This window comes from Chironomus tepperi, unplaced genomic scaffold (assembly GCF_022539635.2).
Source record: "Chironomus tepperi strain 1889 unplaced genomic scaffold, CSIRO-AGI_Ctep_v1 contig_376, whole genome shotgun sequence".
NCBI lineage: Eukaryota > Metazoa > Arthropoda > Insecta > Diptera > Chironomidae > Chironomus > Chironomus tepperi.
In genome coordinates, this window is record NW_027226498.1 from 1,295,864 (window position 1) to 1,314,819 (window position 18,956).

Genomic DNA, 18,956 nt, shown 5'->3' on the forward strand with positions numbered 1-18,956 from the left:
ATTTTTTACAGTGATCATTTTACATTTTGTATGAGTTTGGTCAATTTCGATGAGTTTCTTCAACACTAACGTATTTTGAAAATTTGAAATTGAATCGGTTCATTGGGCTATTTTTGTCTGAAAATGAAAATGAAACTCTACATTTTGTCAGTCTGTCTTTTCTCTAAGAAAATATAAAGTAAGTTTATCAATCCTAATCAGAGATCTCTGCAGCTGGAGAACATAATTTGGTTCCGACTTCTGGCTCTAATAAAATTTAATATTAAGCCGAATTTACAACTGAATTATGTACACTTATTATAAATGCGCTTTATTACATGCACAAAAGTAAACTATTATACATACTTTAAATTTTTATGCAAATTTTATGTTGAGAATACAATTAAAAGTTCAAATAGCATGGTCGCATGTTATTGAGTTGCAGATTAACATAAAATGTAGTGAATTAAGTTTAAAAAGTGTCATAAAGTTTTAAAGTTTTTATAGAAATTTGTGCAAAAAATGACTGTTTACGTTTGAATTGCGGCAAAACAAACCGAACAGCTGCGCAATTTGCACTGTTTCAAAGGTCTGGCTTCAAATTTTTTTGCTGCTTTTAGTCAGTCTAAATTGTTCACTGTTTAAAATAACACACGAATTATTTTCCTTCGTAGTTTATTATTAAGGAAAATATAATTTTATTAATAAAAGTGTATCAAAAAGTATTTTGAGCAGTTTATTTAAGGTGCTAAAAAGCAGAGTAATACCAATAAAAGTGAAAAATTGTGCAGCTTTTCCTCAAAAAGAAATATCCTGGAAGAAAAAGAATAACAAAGAAATTCATTTTGACTGCCAGGATTATTGCTCAAAAAAAGAAGGAAAAGGGAAAAATAATTAAGTAAATAATGATTATTTTAAGCAAGTGATACACCTAAAAAGTATAAAATTGCTGATTAAAAAATAATCAAACAGTGAAAGAAGTTAGAACGTAGTATAAAGGAAAATTAAAGTGATAAAAAAATTTAGTCGAAAATACAGAAAATGGATATGGATAAATTTTGCAATTGCAGTATAAAGGAAAAGGAACAAGTATACACAGCAGCAAGAGATGGAAATCTATTGTATCTGAAGGTAAGTTAGTGGAAATTTTAAATTTTCGGCTGTGACATCGTCTATCGATATTATTAAAAGAAATATATGTATGTGCGCTAGAAATATCTTGACCGACTACAAAAACAACAACCCTGAGAGGAAAAAATACCAGATTCTATTAAACCTTGAAATTTTTTCGGTTCCTCTTTGTTTATTTTGGTTCGATTTTTTAGATGTTTCTTTTTTATTATTAAAATATGTGCCTTTAAACCAATCATACATTTTTAATAATGGATGGTACGACATTTTCTCAGATGTCTCAAACAATATCTAAGAAGAATAGAAGATCTATGATGAGTCTACTTTTACGACATAAAGGGAAATGCAATAAAATCTCCTCATAAAATCCTTAATATCTGTATAATATTTTATACATGTTCATAAATAAATATGTAGCATGCAAGTACATAATATCAATGAAGGTTATCGTCGTTCACACTTTTTCCTTTCCTCATTTACGCGAAATTTTTTTTCGAAGGCCTCTTTGTTGCTTTGTTTCTCTAGACGTCGATTCTTGATTTTTTTTACTTCGTGATTTCGCACAGAAGCGCCATTCAATAAATATGAACGCAGAATGAAAGATGTTTGACGCAATTTAAATTTAAATATTTTTCTCATATTGTCTTTTTTACGAAAAATCAATTTTAATTTTATACTGATTAAAACAGTCTACTTTCACGACTCAGTAGAACGATTTTTTGATGAACTGACTAAATCTTATCAGTATAGTCTAATTGTGTACAATGTGATGGCACTATTTTTTAACCGGAAGGGATTACTCACTAATTTCATCTCGATTCTGATTAACAGTGTCATTTGTAAGAAATAAAGGAAGAAGAAAGAATTAATTGCAAGCGATGATGACTAATATTTTTCTGAAATATTAAGCATGAACTACTCACATACGTATAGTCAACAATGAAACGATCTATTGGCAATTTAAAAACACGTTTTCTCATAAATGGAATTTAAATCAACTTCAAATGAGCATTCTTATAGTTCTCGCATTCAACAACAACAAAACTAAATAAATAACGTAACATACATGAAATGATATTTCCGTAATCGTCACTATCTTTCTCCTAGTGTCTGATTTACTGATGAAATTAATTTAAAATGCGTTTCATGACTAAGATTGTACCGCATGCTTTGCCGTTCACAATAATGTATAAAATAAGCAAGAAAGATTTCCTGATTTACTGAAGGTTGGACATTTCCATCTATGGAATCTCTTCATGTATTTGAGTTAAATTCTTTTATGATCTAAAAACAACATTAATAAAAGAACTTGAATTATACATAACATGTAAGCTGTTGATTGAATGAACTTTATTCCATCACCATGATGCCATAAATAGATGGTTCAACATAAAACGGTAAAAATAATATTACTTCCATTACATTTCAATGACCTTCAGAGGTGATGGTACGAAGACATCAGAATTGCTTCCTTAAACATTATTTCTATTTATTCAAATCACATTCGCAATTGCCAAGTACTTACTCTTTCATTGTGTAAAAAAATTCTAAACTTGATTACAGCGCATTAAGAATTTTTACACAAAAGGGCTCTCTTGCTAAAACGACATTAAATTTAGAGTAATTATTAAACGTGCATTGATCTCACCAACACATTCGCAGACAATCGCGACAACGCTATCTTTCAATTTAATTTAGTTATTTCGAATTTGATTTGCGCATTCAATAATAAACAAATACTACGATTTTTTTTGCATTTTCAATTCAAATAACCTTGATCACTGCACGTTTTTCCTTTCTATTTCCTTAGAATGTTAATAACTATAGAATAAATTAAGTTTTCTTTTGTCTTTTTGATGCTTCCATAAAGAATAATAAAATATAGTATAGATTTAGTAATATTCAGGAGCATCATCCATAATCCAGCATCTCTAAAACTACTCATTTCTTACACAATGAGATCGATACTATTTAGACTTACATATACCTAAGAACAATAAAATACATGTCCATAATTCCGTATATATGCTCTGTTGCTTGAAGTATTTCACCATCTTAAACTTAATCATTGTTTTGCATTTAATGCTCAAATCTTACTAAAACGATTCTCATTTCGTCTCATCAGACATTTGCAAGGTTTATTAAACAAAAGTACGCAAGCGAATAATTTTAAAACAAAATAAGAGAAATTGCACATGCAAAATATTTGAGGAAACTGAGCATCATAGCTCTTCCGCAATCCGAACACATAAGCTTTTAAATGATTTATGGACAAACTACTCGTACTGCAAAACAGGTGATTGATAACGTGTATCTCATTTAATTTAACTATTTTATAGTTTTATACCATAAATAATCATTGATTATGTCACACTTTATGACTTTTACGCTACATTACTAACACATAATTTTCCTCTCCTTATTGGATTGAAAAATTAATAAACAGTTTAAAACCTTTTCCCTATAAAAGCACTTTAATATCGGAAAAATAAATGCGTGTAGAAAAATCAATTCCAGTCATAATCTCAAGAGATCAATTAAATATCAGCTTCGTATGGTCGACCACAAAAATTTCATCTATTTCAAGTTTTTAATGGAAATATTTCGATATGCCTTTTCAAAATTACATTAAAGTTGCAAAATTTAACATTGTTCAATTAAGCACAAAATAAGCTTTTCCCTGTTGCACAAACTACAATTTGCTTTAGCTTTAAAATTGCTCCATCAAGTTCAATACACAAATGTTAGTCAATATATGTCTGCAGATTTTTGATTTTTAGATTCATAATTTTGTTCTGATTATTTAACTTTTATAAGTCAATGGAATCACTTATCAGGTCAAAGATTTAATTTTCTTAGAGACATCATTTGATCATTTGTGTACAGCCTCTTAAATTTAACAATGCTGTGATTTAAGTGGGGGCGAACTTTCAATTCATCTTTTCAGAACTATTGTACAAAAATTAATTTAATAATGATGGAGTTACTTGTTCACTTGTGCTATTCTGTCATTCATGGAGTAGGAACATGAGTTTTCGTATGAAAAAAGTTTACTCACCTTTAAAAGCTGAATTTTTGGCAGCCTTTATTCTGGCAAGCAGAACTGTAGTTAAAAGCAGTTAAATTATCGACATTAGAATTTGTATTAAGCACTTGCAACTAATTCTTTAGATTTCATTTGTTTCAACAGTCACACTTAGAATTTGCCGTAAAGTTTGCGAAAGAAAGAAGAGAGAGAGAGATAATGTAGATAATAATAAAGCTGATTCATCTTCTTAAAGACAAAATCCTTTACAATTGCCTGCAAATCCAAAAGTAGATTTCTACTTTTATTTTTTGTGCCATGACGTTGATTTGCAATGACTTTGAACTCTGCGTATACTTTATATAATCTTTAAATAGATTTATTAAAACGGTAAATGTTAACTTAACTTATGTTTCATTGAACCATGATGAGTTTTTAAATGCTTTATAGCTTACTATTCATGTCTTGATTAACATTCTTATTAGTTTTATTGTCTCCAATGTTGATTTGAATATTTATAAAATCTACATATATTGATTCTTTGATTGACTTGGTGGGGAATTACCCCATTTTGGACATTTTAATTACTTTTATAATTAGGTATAACAAAAATATTTTAATGAAGCTAATCTAAAATTTTCCTTAATCATTCAGCCTGGTTAAGTAAATTTTTTTATCAAAATTAATTTTATTACTTCTTACGGTTCAATACTAATTTCCACTTTATGCTTAGTAGTGACCTTGACAAAAATTTCAGTTGTTGCTAATAGGATTTTATGAATAAATCTAGCTAATGCACGCAATACGATAAACGAATGAATTTCATATTTCTTTGTTTTTTATTAAGTTACCCTTGCTTTGTTAATTGATTTCATTATTTAGGTATGGGAGAAAAACCGAATATCATTTAGCCTGCTTTTTTGGTGATTTTATTTGTCAAACTGGGCATTTTTTACTAAACTGAAATGTAGTAATATTAAATAAAATTGTATGTCAAAATTATTGCTAACTTTTGCTCTTTTTAGTAGCTTAGAGTAGTACTTTGTCTGTATGTTCGTTCGGAGCAAGCTACGGTTTTACAATTTATCTAAGAATTATCCTTTTGCAAGTCTTTAATTCCTTCAAGTTACACTTAGTTCTTCTACGTATTCTAGAGGTCAGAGTTTACCAAAATGTGTGTCAAGGTACTGAACGAATGTCGTCAAAAAATTTAAGTAAACAGAAATGCGCTTTAATCACAATTAACTATTGTCACACGCGAGTTTATGTTTCTTTTTCTTTTCTCTTTTCACTTCCTAATTTTGTATGAATGTGATAGGAATATAAAAGCAAACAAATGACCTTCAGACTAAAATCTAAAAATATTCAACAAACTTAAAGAAGTTTTTTGTTATTGGCATAATATAATGTTCTAGTAACAAAGATCTATGATAAAAGATGTAAATATTTGACGGAGTAAACATGAAAGGAATAATCTACGTTTACTCATTACTTGACACCTAAGAAGCAGTGAATTTTCTTCTCACTTTCTTGTGTCAACTTTTAAATTATTTTGACTGTTTTTTTTTCCTCATTTCATGCCGCAGATGAATGCGTTTTTCATATTTATTATAAAAGTTAATAAGAATTTTTCTTCCCTCTCATCTTAATGACTTTGTGTATACTATTTTTTCAAATCGAATGCTGTTTTTTGGATTTGCGCCAGACAGGCACAAAAGTAAATAAGTGTCAGTAGTCATATTAAGAATAGGGAGAGTGAAAATGAAATGATATGTTTGTTGATCTATACAAGTGAAATATTCAGAGTCTCTTCTTACCTAAAAACCGAAACATTAGTATATGTAGTATATAAACAGAGTCTTCTTTAGTTGCATATTTCTTCCACCTAAATAAATCTTGAAACATATTGGCAAAATGAGCTGAAATGTAAGAAAAAATTGTTGTGTTGTATAATTTACGCTTTATTATGCTCATATGAAACAATTGTTGCATCATGTAAAAGAGTTTAACTTGAAACACAATGTGAAAATATGCGTAATACTTCTTTCGTTTACCTCTCGCTCAACGTGAATATCTGTATGAATGCTTGAGATTATTTAAAAAGCAGATAATGATGATGATGAAAATACAAAAGGAAAATTATATGCCTAATAATGTTATTTTAATTCGTAGGTAAATAAAAGTAAAAATATTAATAATTTCGTCATGTATCCTTCATTCCATTTCTCTTACACCTACAAGTGTTGTTTTTTTTGAGTCATGTGTACAAAATAAAATAAATCATTTTTAATTTCTTCCGAGAAACTTAAAGACACTTCATCATGGCTAGAACTTAAGACTCCAATTATTTTCATGGATGAAAATGAATAATTTGTTCATGTAATGAAGTAGAAAAGTGTGTATAGAAGATCTACGTATCTAAAATGACAAAGAATCGCCACAGTATTCACGATATATCATTTGACTTTATGTCTTAATCGCTTTTTAAAAACAAAGATATGATGAAAAACTAAGTAATATGAAATCATTGCCGTCATGCTTGGAGTTAAAGGTGGAAATGTACATGAAAACAATGAGGTTGAACATTAACGAAAATCGATGAACAAAAAATTAGATCAACAAATGAATGTAAAAAAACAACAACAAGGAAAGGTAAATGGAAATCTAGAACATATATTCATTATTTAATGAATGTGATAAAAAATGAGAATGCGACACATGACCTATTGGCCTTTTAATTGATGAATAGTATTTGAAATATTGACATAGTAAATTGTTTGATTCTCGGGCAAAATGTCGCAATTGCATTATCAACTTGATGATGCTATAACTCTTAAACTAGAACAGATAATATAGACATGTTGTATATCGTTGAAATTGACATCCAAAATGCTATCTATTGATACTACTTTGAACCGGTTCAATCGCTTTAAACGGTTCAAAAACCGGTTCAAAGTTGAAAAACTAAGAACTTTAATAACTTTTTCAAAACTCAATGAAAAGGTTTGATTTTAGTCTCGTTTTGTAGGTACTAAAAATGCTCACAACTTGTAGGAACCAGATTTTTGATTTTTTACTTGTGACGTTATTTATGAACCCTTAAATGTTGAAAATTTGACAGCTAATAACTCATGAGCCGTAAATAATACAGTATTGTTGCATATCTTGAAAAATTGCATTTTGATACTACTTTTATGATATGAAGACATATTTAGGATATATTTGAAAGTTTTGTCACAAATTGAATACATGTGATTTATAAGCACTCATAAGTTGACATTTTTATTGAAAAATGACCGAAAACCAAGTTGTTTCAAAATTTTCTTTCTTTTAACATAGGAAGCATTAAAATTGATTTAAACTGATGTATTAAGTGATTGGGGTCCATCCATCAATGATCTCAAAAAATAGTTTTTTACATTTTTACCTCAATTTTTTGAAAGTTTTTAAAAATCCAAAAGCAGATTCATAATCAGTATTTAAAAACCTATCCAATGATGTATCATATGATATATTTCAATGGACTTAAAATGATTATTTTCACGAATAACTTTTTGAACCGATTTCATTGTTGTTGTAAATTTTTTTAAAGAAAACTTTTTTAATATTTAATCATTTAAAAAGCAAGAAATGTAGCATATGATACATCATTGAATAGGTTTTTAAGTACTGATTATGAACCTGCTTTTGGATTTTTAAAAACTTTTAAAAAATTAAGTTAAAAATGTAAAAAACTATTTTTTGGCATCATTGATGGATGGACCCCAATCACTTAATACATCAATTTAAAGCAATTTCAATGCTTCCTATGTTAAAAGAAAGAAAATTTAGAAACAACTTGGTTTTCGGTAATTTTTCAATAAAAATGTTAACTTATGAGTGCTTATAAATCACATGTATTCAATTTGTGACAAAACTTTCAAATATATCCTAAAAATGTCTTCATATCATAAAAGTAGTATCAAAATGCAATTTTTCAAGATATGCAACAATACTGTATTACTTACGGCTCATGAGTTATTAGCTGTCAAATTTTCAACATTTGAGGGTTCATAAATAACGTCACAAGTCGAAAATCAAAAATCTGGTTCCTACAAGTTGTGAGCATTTTTAGTACCTACTAAACGAGACTTAAAGCAAACCTTTTCATTGAGTTTTGAAAAAGTTATTAAAGTTCTTAGTTTTTCAACTTTGAACCGGTTTTTGAACCGTTTAAACCGATTGAACCGGTTCAAAGTAGTATCAATAGATAGCATTTTGGATGTCAATTTCAACGATATACAACATGTCTATATTATCTGTTCTAGTTTAAGAGTTATAGCATCATCAAGTTGATAATGCAATTGCGACATTTTGCCCGAGAATCAAACAATTATATTTGACATAATATGGAACATGCATGCCAAGAACTTTGCATGTGATTGCATCTAATAATTACTATAATCAATGAGCATAGACAATGCTATTGATTATTTCGTACTCATGCATAATTGAAATACAATCATTGGCATCGAAGGGTAATTATTTAACAAATTGATGTGCTAAATGCATTGTTAACGTTTGATAGATCCAAAGAAATTTTGATGTTACTCAGACTAATTGTTTCACACTTGCTAGAACTATTGTCATACGAAAATATTGTTATAAATTAAAAAGTAAGATCTAATTGCACATTTGAAGAGATTAAGTACTTGAACATATTTATAATGAAATACAGCTATATTCTAATACGTTTGTAATGCATTGCCTCTTTTGTTGTATGAAGTATTTCTTGACAGATTCCGTAATCGTCATAATGCTCATTAATAACAATAATTATATATTGGCCTTTCAATGTGTTTGAAATCAGCTGTTTTATTATAATAAAAAAATAGAAGAATATTTGTTGAATAGTAGCTTAATGACCTTCACTAAAGCTGTCTTTTGTAGGACAACTCAGAGCTCTTCAGATATTTTTAAAAACTAGTTTTTGCCATTTATTAAATATTTTAATTATAATAATCTTTATACATTAACTATTGCGTTTTATATTGTTCAAATTGCAGAAATATTATGGCTAAAAAGTGCAAATGTCTGCGTTTGAAAAATAATTATGTGATATTTGAAGGAATGCTGATAACATTTTTATACAAATTAATGCTTGCTTTCCTCAAATAAGTTTAGTGATCCTTAGCTTAAATTAGTTCAAAACAAAGATATTTCCACCTGAAATTTATAAATATGAAATGAGTCATGCCTCTCCTAAAACACAATAAAGATTTCCTAAGTCTCATTATAAATTGCAGGATGAAAAAGAAAATGACAATAGTGAAGTCTACAATGTTAATTTTATCCCAGATGAAAACATTTTTCTCACTGACACTAAGTCAGTAATAAGTCATCGGCAACGTAGTCTACAACGCATTTTCATTTATTACTTTCAATGTTTCATCATTTAGTCCAATATTCGTAAATGTTATTATGACTCATTCATTTAATGTGTAGACTATAATAATTTTCAAGTGTGGAAATTAGCAAAAAATATTTTGTCTTCCAAAGTGTATGCCTCCATGTGAAAAAACGGAGAATTGTTACCTCAATATTTTGAATAAATAAATTCATGAATAGTATGTTGCTCTATACTACTATTTCATTTTTATGTGTGCTTCAAATTATTTTTAGATGAGTGAAAGACAAATCTTTTACGAATAATATAGTACAAGTAGGATTCAGCTGTAGAAAATGCAAGAAAACACTTAAAAGAACTTCAATTTGAAAACTTTAGGGAAAATATATTAAAATTTGCTCCAAAAATAATTAATTTGGTATTGCTGACTACTATTTCCTAATTTAATTTCTTTGCACAAAAGGCACTAATGGTCGCACCATTAATCGGCAAATATATTTATTTATTAAATTAATTAAAATCACGAGTACATGATCATGTCGAAACGTAAATAATCTTAGTTAAAAATGAGCATATTAAACATGAAACGGACAGAAATTGTACTTACATTTGTGATCCATCCATGACAGTGTTTGCTTAATCATAGTAAAGTACAATATTGTGAAAATAATTATAACATGACATGAAATTAGTGTTAGGATTCAAATTACTTCAATCAATATTTGAATAAAAGCGTGTCACAACATGCATTCATTCAACATGCTTTACCTAGTGATTTCGATTGCTTTTAAACACATGTAATGGCCACGATTCTTCAAAACTTTTCTGTTTTCCTTAAGTAAGCTAATTTTAGTCTTAAAGGATTATCAAATTGTTAACTTTTACTTTCGCTTGCACAGTTTTGATATGTAGGTACATTATATCATTTATACAGTGCATGGGACTTGTAATTTCTACCATACATCTCACTTTCATTAAATACCTTACACGATACAGTTGATTAATATATTGCAAATAAAAATAATATGTGGGTGAAATTCGTAACGACCAGACTCTACATGGATAGAAAAATCGTCAATATTACCTTCACAGCCTTTATGGTGGCTTAATCCATTTTCTACAAAGATAGAAGACGCAAAAATGAGTTGAGAAGAAAAACTTGTGTTGCGATATCTTTTTTACTTCACATTGAAAGTGAAAATCAGTTCAAGGTCAATGCGCTTCATTGCCTATTATCAGTTAATACCATCATTGCGAATGAACAAAGCAGTAAAATATAAATAAAGTAAAACGAAATAAAGCTGAGAAAGAGAGAAATAGCGATAATTCGTTGCGCGAGTCTGGGTCAGTAATTTCAATGCATATTTTTAGTATGGTTTTTTTTATGTATTAAATTACTTAAAGCAATTCAACATTGAATCACGCGAATTTTTATTTTACTTCTCTCACTATTTCTTTCTATTTTGTTTTATATTTTTAAGTATTTGCCATTAAAAAAAATTGAGTAAACACAAATGCTTAAGAAACAATTTTATATGCAGCACCACATCACATGCATTTTGAAGCATGCATATAGCTGGTTGTTTATTGTGCAATAGAATTGAGGAAATGGTAAAAACCTGCTTGGCATTTGACATCAGACGGGAAACTGTAATGATGCAACTTAAGAAATGGCACAGAAAACGTTGAATGGAAACCTGTTTAGACCATTTGTAATATATTGCAATTTCTCGAGGGTGGAGATATACATAATGCTTTTACATAATGACAATGTCTTTTATGTTGCAATCTACATGAAAAGTTGACTTCGTCGTCTCTTTTCTGTTTTGTGTTGTTGAAATAATAGGAAAATATGTAATAAAAAGTTTATCCTACAAGGCTGCAAAGGATATGAAAAGAATGGGTTGAGCAAACAAGTAATGATTACAAGTATTCATTCAGTAGTAATTTGAATGAAAAGTGAATTTTTCAAAATCACAAATGTCGAAATGACGTAAACCGCAAAATAATATCTACAAGAAGAAACTCAAAATAAGCCGAAAAAAAGACAGCCATCACGCAAACGGAGACTGATGTGGCACAAAGAACCAAACACAAAAAAATCCGAAAATAAGTAATGTAGCTGACTTCTTTAATTTCATTTTAAATTGTTAAACATTTAGATAAATTACTCATAAAGGAACGCACATTAATGCCAGTTATTGTTAATTATATCGACATTATTGTCAATAATATCTTATCTTTATTGGTTAAAAGCAATTAAAAATTGCATCAATTATATTTTATTGCTGTAAATGAATATCTTGTGAAATTATTTTTGGCACTTTAAACATGCATTTTTTGTGTTTTCCAAAAATGAAGTGTGTTAAAATATTTTCTCGCCTTTACTGACCTTCCACAATTCCGATATACATTTGTTGTAATAAAAACTTCATTTCGGGTGTCTTCAAACAACTTATCGTGCTGGGTTTGTTTATACTATTAACCGAACTTGGTAGACAATTAATATGACGATATAATAATTCTTTAATGAATTCTTTGTTCATACCTATTTAGAATTACTGACAAAGGTACAAAGAATAATTAACATGTGCTGCTTTATTGCTTATATTGGGTTAAAAAGTTCACTATTTAGGAACAGGAAATGCAACTCAATTAAAAGAATTTGTCACTTATGTCTTATCGATTGTTTATATTCCTCTTAATTGACATACTCACCGTGTTGTGATTCATAATGTTTACCTTTTGTGAAATAAAGCTGTTTAGATCACCTTAAAAATCTAAAGCTAACGGTTAGAAATTTTTTAAATCTCAAAAGCTCGCAACAGTTTCAAAGCATAGTGATTGTTCTAAAGCGTATCAGCAATGATGCTATTAATAAAATTGAAGATAATCTTAGCGACTTCTTTTTACCTTTTTTAAATATTTTATAAGTGAGTCATTTAAAAAACAAATGTGTAATGAGATCATTGGAATTCAGGCTAAAAATTTAAAGTCAAACTTATTTTTTCATTTTTGCTAATAATATTATTCTATTTTCACTTGATTTGATCGTGTGCTCTCAAAATTTAAATATTTTATTCATACACTCTCATTATTAAAATACCCAAACAGTAGTCGAAATAAAATTATATGTGCTGAAAATGCGCTTCTGTCAGTTTCGATCAACTACAATTATGTTCGTTTATTGATACCTTAATTAACATACACATAATACTATTGATAGTATTTACTATAGTTCCCCGTAATTCAAGACGGGAAAAAATTATTTATCGGTTATTAGAGCTTGCATGTACTAATAAATTGAAGAAAGTTAGACGTGACCTTATTGCGATTTTCAAAGCTTTTATGGCAATAAGGAAAAACTGATCAGACAAATAAACAATGCTTACAAATGACGGAAAATATAGTATTATTAAATTTTATTAATCTAACCGTTTGTTGACATTGATAATGAAACAGCTTTCATTGATATTAATAAATGGAGATCGTGTTTTATTTTTATGTTTCTTCTTCAAAAGGGAGATGAATGTCAACAACATTTTAAACTTTATTTTTTGACTGTGCACATTGAGTCATTTTGTCCACGAAAAATGTATTTTTATACTTCTTGCGGCAACTAAAAGTTGCAAACACCATTTCCATTTATTTATAGAGGATTTCTGCTTCTTATAGGAATATTTAAATTATCAAACTGACCTCTAAAAAAACAGATGACAATGCTTAATTTGGCTTTGATATAAGTTTCTGCTAGACTTTGTATCATTCATCTTTTGATGATGATGATGATGACGTAAATCTTCATTGTTATCTCTGAGGTGCTCGGCGGCTTATTAAAGATCATAAAATAATCTACAAAAAGAATTCTAGCATATACAAAATATTCCTCACTGTCCAAAATATGTGACGTAAAATTTAATCCTAATTCAATTAATTTTTAGCATATCTGCATCCTTCCATCAAAAAGTTTTCAACAACCAAAGAGTGCAGCCGCTCAAAAAAGTTTAGATAACACTGGCTTTAACATTATGATTTGCACAAAAATCGAGAAAAGAAAAGTTAGAATGTTTGCGATCATGAGCGCTTGGCGCTTCTTTTAAAAATATATATCAACATATTAGCTACATTATTTGAATTCAGATCACTCTTGCGATCTTTTATAGTTTATTCATTTTAGGATATTTTTTGTCATTGACCTTTTATTCATTTTAGGTGAATTTGATAGCAACTCTTAATACCATGTTTGTATTTGTCAAATTTGCCGTACATTTATATGTAAATGGAAGTTGTTGAACTTAAGAGAAGCTTATAAGCTTGTGTTTGTGTACATTGCATAAAATAATGGCATAAGAATAGTGATTTCTTTCCTTCAACATTCTTAAACATCACTTAATTGAATATTACGTCTAGATAAACAAGAATCATTCTATCTTACAAGTATCGTCGTCATTAGTGTATACTCACAAGCATGTATTACTTTTGCAACTTTTTCACACATTATTCGCTATTCAACCAACCCATACCTGATATTTGCAAAAGATTCAATATAATGTTTTTCTCCGTTTTTCTCTGTTTTTAAGCAGTATGAGTTTAAAGTCTGAACGATAAAGAAGTTAAGCATTAAATCTCAAGAGACTAAAGTGTTTTGTTTTCATTATTCTATGTATCATATCAAAAACAATTTATGAATCCAAAAGATTTTAATAGCTTTTGAAAGAGAAGTGAATATTCAGAACTTTTACGAGTGAAAACAATTACGCATGAGAGTAGAAATTGACGGAAAAAAGCAAGGTCAACGTTTGTTTAACAGTTCGTAAGAACTCACACTCAAAACAAAGAAAGAGAACATGTTCAATACAATTCGAATGCTCTCAATAAGACGTCGATCAAATTTGTATCGCGTCCTAAAACTTGCGATAAGGCAATTTTTTTACGCATTGAAAGCCTACAATAAATTTTCATCGATTATTGCATCAGACACGAGTAGAACGAAAACAAATATGATATCAGTATACAAAGCTATAACAACAAACAGGAGTGATAATTTCAATCGTTTAGTAAGTTTAAATCGGTTAAGATTGTTATTTCTTAACAATGACTTTATGGAGCGTCTATAAGTACCTTTTAAACTTAAATCGCAATTTACCTTGTCTTATTTATTATATTCATTTTCTCCGAAGTTAGGAATTGCTTTATTGAATTGACCTCAATTAAAACAATTCTGTTTGTCATCGTTTACCGTCATAACTTAACATTATGATAATTTAATAAAACTATTCTTGAATTTGTTCTTTAAAAAAAAGGAATTTAAATGATCATGTATGTACAGAATGTACTAAAACGGTTGAAAATAATTTAATATGAAAATGAGATCATTGCATTGTAACAGATTCCTATGTATAAGAATTTTACACTCTGGGGAGAGTAATCTGAGAACAATTAGTATTCATATATTATATGTTGATAAGAGGAAACGACAGAATGTTTATAAACAAAATTTATACTGGGGCAATTGAATCTCATTCCATGAACACATGGATAGATGATAAGATTTAAGTGTATGCTTGTGTATTTCCCTGTCACTTCTCTTTCACGAGAGAATAAAAAATTAAATATCATCATTGCTTGCTTTTAATCATTTTGTGCTGAAATTTTCCACTGTAAAGATGTGTCTAAGTGCAAATTGCATACAAAAATAAGTCTTTTCGCAAAAAATTGAAATTGATTTAAATTTTGAAAAAATTAAATTGAAATACTTAACTAAAATACCTAAAGAGATACATTTTAATAAAAGTGTTTTGAATGGACATTTTTAGGAAATTATCGAATTTAATAAAATAAATTAAAAAGAAAATAATGCGATTATTTGGAGTAAGTTTGTTTTGAATAAGACATTGCGCGATTTATTAACAAAAATTTTTAAAAGCAACATGTGAATTTAATTAAGAAAGAAAAAAAAAACAAAAGACCTTGCCGGCAATTTGCGTGTATTATTTATGGAAATCTAGATTTGTTCCTTATCATTGTGCATTATTGAATTTATTTGTTCCGTATTGATTAAAAATTATCAATATCACAAAGTTTCTAAATGTTAAAAACAGCATTATTTCTATCGTGACCGGTCCTTGACCTGTTTGTAACGTGACTGCACATATATGCACAATTAAATTGTTGATTAGAACTTGATGCATTTAAAGTAAAAAAAATAAATAAATAAAAATAATCAGAACATTTAGATTCGTTTATTGTGTCATCATTTTATTATCTCTTGTGATATGTCATGAACACTAATCATAGTCAATTTATACATCGTATTTATATATTCATGATTGTTTACTCATTTAATTTAAAAATGTTTTTTTATATATTTTTTATTTTCATGTAGCGATTTATTGGGACTCGCTCACAGAATGAAATTGACGCTTTAGTGTCTTCAAAAACAGGAGGCTGCACGCCGTTATTGATAGCTTGTCGCAATGGTCATTATGACGTAGTCCAGTACTTAATTAAACGATGCCATACAGATGTAGAGCAATGCGGTTCAGTGATTTTTGATGGTGAAACAATAGAGAACGGTAAGTAATATTATTTTTCAAAATATCCTGCAAGATACTCATATCTATTAATTTTTAGCCCCTCCACTTTGGTGTGCAGCGGCTGCAGGCCATACAAATATTGTTAAGTTATTAATAAGATATGGTGCAAATGTAAATTCCACGTAAGATTACTATCCTTTATTGTTAACAATTTCATTTATTAACTCTCAATTATATATTATCCAGAACCAAGACTAATTCAACGCCTTTGAGGGCAGCATGCTTCGATGGACATTTTGAGATAGTAAAATATTTAGTAGCACACGGAGCTGATATAGAAGTAGCAAACAGACATGGGCATACCTGTCTCATGATTTCATGTTACAAAGGCCATTATAAAATTGCACAATATCTTTTATCACTTAAGGCTAATGTTAATCGTAAATCAGTAAAAGGTGAGTTGTTAACAGCTTTTAATACATGCTTAATAATTAAAAATGTAAATTAATATCTTTTTAATGATTTTAGGTAATTCTGCTTTACACGACTGTGCTGAATCGGGTTCTTTAGAGATTCTTCAGTTACTACTCGAACACGGTGCAACGATGGACGTAGATTCATATGGAATGACTCCATTATTAGCAGCTAGCGTGACAGGACATGTGGCGATAGTGGAACATCTCATTGAATTACCTATTGTGAGTCGAGAAGAGAAAATTGCAGCTTTAGAATTATTAGGAGCGACATATGTCGATAAAAAACGTGATATGGTAAATGCATTAAATTTCTGGAAACGGGCAATGGAGGAAAGATATCAGAATGAACCGATAATTGCAAAACCGACAAGAGAGCCAGTGGCCGCATATGATTATTCATTAGAAGTGAATAATTTAAATGCTCTTGATGAGTTAGTTTTGGATCCGGACGAGATGAGAATGCAAGCACTCTTGATAAGAGAAAGAATTCTCGGTCCAGTTCATCCCGACACAAGTTATTATATTAGATTTAGAGGTGCTGTGTACGCTGATTCTGGGCGATTTGATCGCTGTATTGAATTATGGACTTATGCTTTGAGAATGCAACAAAGAATATTGGAACCACTCAATCCAATGACTCAATCATCTCTTCTCTCGTTTGCTGAACTCTTCTCCTTCATGTTGGGTGAAGCAGGAAGGCCCATAACTCGCGGCAGAGTGGTCCCGCCAATAGAAACATCAGACATGCTTTTAGTGTTCAATCGTGCTGTTAAGGAAGTAGAATTGGGTCAAAAAATGCTCAATGATCCTGCATTTCACGAGAAAGATCTCTCAAGTCTAAATCGTGCTTTAGTAATATCTCTTCATCTTGCATGTCTTCTTTCTCGTCTCATATTCGAAGAAGACTGTGCAGAGGACGTAAAAAAACAAATACTGACATCACTTTATGATTTAGTCAAATTAAATGTAAGCTAGTCACTGCTACTCATTAAAAATGGAATATTTTAATTTGTTGTAATGCTAATTATAGGTAGTTGTAAAACAAGGAAGAACAGCGCTTCACTTAGCTTGTAATCGCGAAGCAGCACTAGTTGGTCGATATCCAGTTTGCCAATTTCCATTACCACAACTTGTGAAAGCTTTACTTCTTGTTGGAGCCGATCCAGATACCAAAGATGAAGATGGAAATAGTCCTTTGCATTTAGCGGCATTAGCAAGACCTTGTCCAGCATCTTTAGCACAAGCTTTGGTGGAGCATGGAGCTCATTTAGTAAGAATTATTTTTTAAAATTAATAAGATTATGATTTTCTAATTGTATTTGTAAATTTTCTATTTTTTAGGACACAAGAAATCGTCATGGTGAAACCTTCGAGTCTCTCTTGCAAGGACAACAAGTTTATGAGTTGGTGAATCCAGTAAAACATACAAAACTCACATGTTTGGCTGCTGCCGTTGTTAGAAAATACAATATTCCTTATCAAAGCCACGTGCCAGCTGTTCTTCATCAATTTATTGAACAACATTAGAATACATAAGATGTAAACAGTAAACCAATTCAGGACATTTTCAAAGAAGAAAATCCATCCAATATGTTTTCTTCCATAATTTTAAAACAAAGAAATTACATTTCATTCTGTTTTGATAAATTGTATGTCTTCTTGCTGATATTTTAATTTTATTATTTTATTTTACTGAACTTATTGCTCACATTTTAAAAGGATGATGCGCAAGTGATTCTATCAAATTAATTTAATTGTTATTCTTAATTTACATTCATTTTTAAACATATTAAAAAAGAGAAAAAAACTAAAAAATTTGGGTGTTCATTGAGAGATTTTAAGACAAAAAATGTAAAAGAAAAAGATAGGAAAGAGGATATTAACCTCTGCTTGATAATTAATCTGGTCATATAATAATTCAATATCTTTTTCGTGACAATTTATGTACTTATGTAATAAACTATTTAGCTGCGATTTTATGTAAAATTCAATATATTGATGATAAGTCCATCTGCTTTTCAAGATGATGCAAAAGGATTGTGGATATTTTTTAAGATAAATACTTGGCATAAATCTTGAAGACGGAATCTATGCGAAGTCAAACGTATTTCTTCATAATTTGATGATCAAACATCAAATTGCATTCAATAATTGTAAACAACCAACTGTTTTAGATGAAATTTGATTTTTCAAACAAAAAAAAAACATTACAATTAACAACCGAATAAATCGAAATGGAAAAAAAATTAATTAAATTCTTTTTTGATCTGTCTGTTCCAGATTTAGTGTAATACAATATTTACCTAGGGTACAATTTAACGACTTTAAATTATTTAAATGTTGTTCAAAAAAATTTGTTTTGCAATAAAATTGTAAACGGAAAGCAACATGCGAGCATAAAATATATAGGCTCTCAAATACCT

At 29.2% G+C, this 18,956-nt stretch overlaps 1 protein-coding gene across 3 annotated transcripts; it reads left to right on the forward strand.

The window, feature by feature from the left end:
• Window positions 1-643: 643 nt before the first annotated feature.
• On the forward strand, window positions 644-18,788 carry LOC139095849 (protein fem-1 homolog CG6966). 3 transcript variants are annotated; one of them, XM_070647374.1, is made up of 7 exons: window positions 644-1,110; window positions 15,907-16,096; window positions 16,155-16,239; window positions 16,304-16,512; window positions 16,586-17,499; window positions 17,564-17,803; window positions 17,875-18,788. In XM_070647374.1, the coding sequence occupies exons 1-7, from the start codon at window positions 1,021-1,023 to the stop codon at window positions 18,058-18,060; spliced, it is 1,914 nt and encodes a 637-aa protein (XP_070503475.1). In that variant the 5' UTR covers window positions 644-1,020; the 3' UTR covers window positions 18,061-18,788. The 3 variants fall into 3 exon arrangements, with proteins under 3 accessions (XP_070503475.1, XP_070503474.1, XP_070503476.1); XM_070647373.1 differs by lacking the exon at window positions 644-1,110 and adding an exon at window positions 14,107-14,578; XM_070647375.1 differs by lacking the exon at window positions 644-1,110 and adding an exon at window positions 14,878-15,392.
• Window positions 18,789-18,956: the final 168 nt, after the last annotated feature.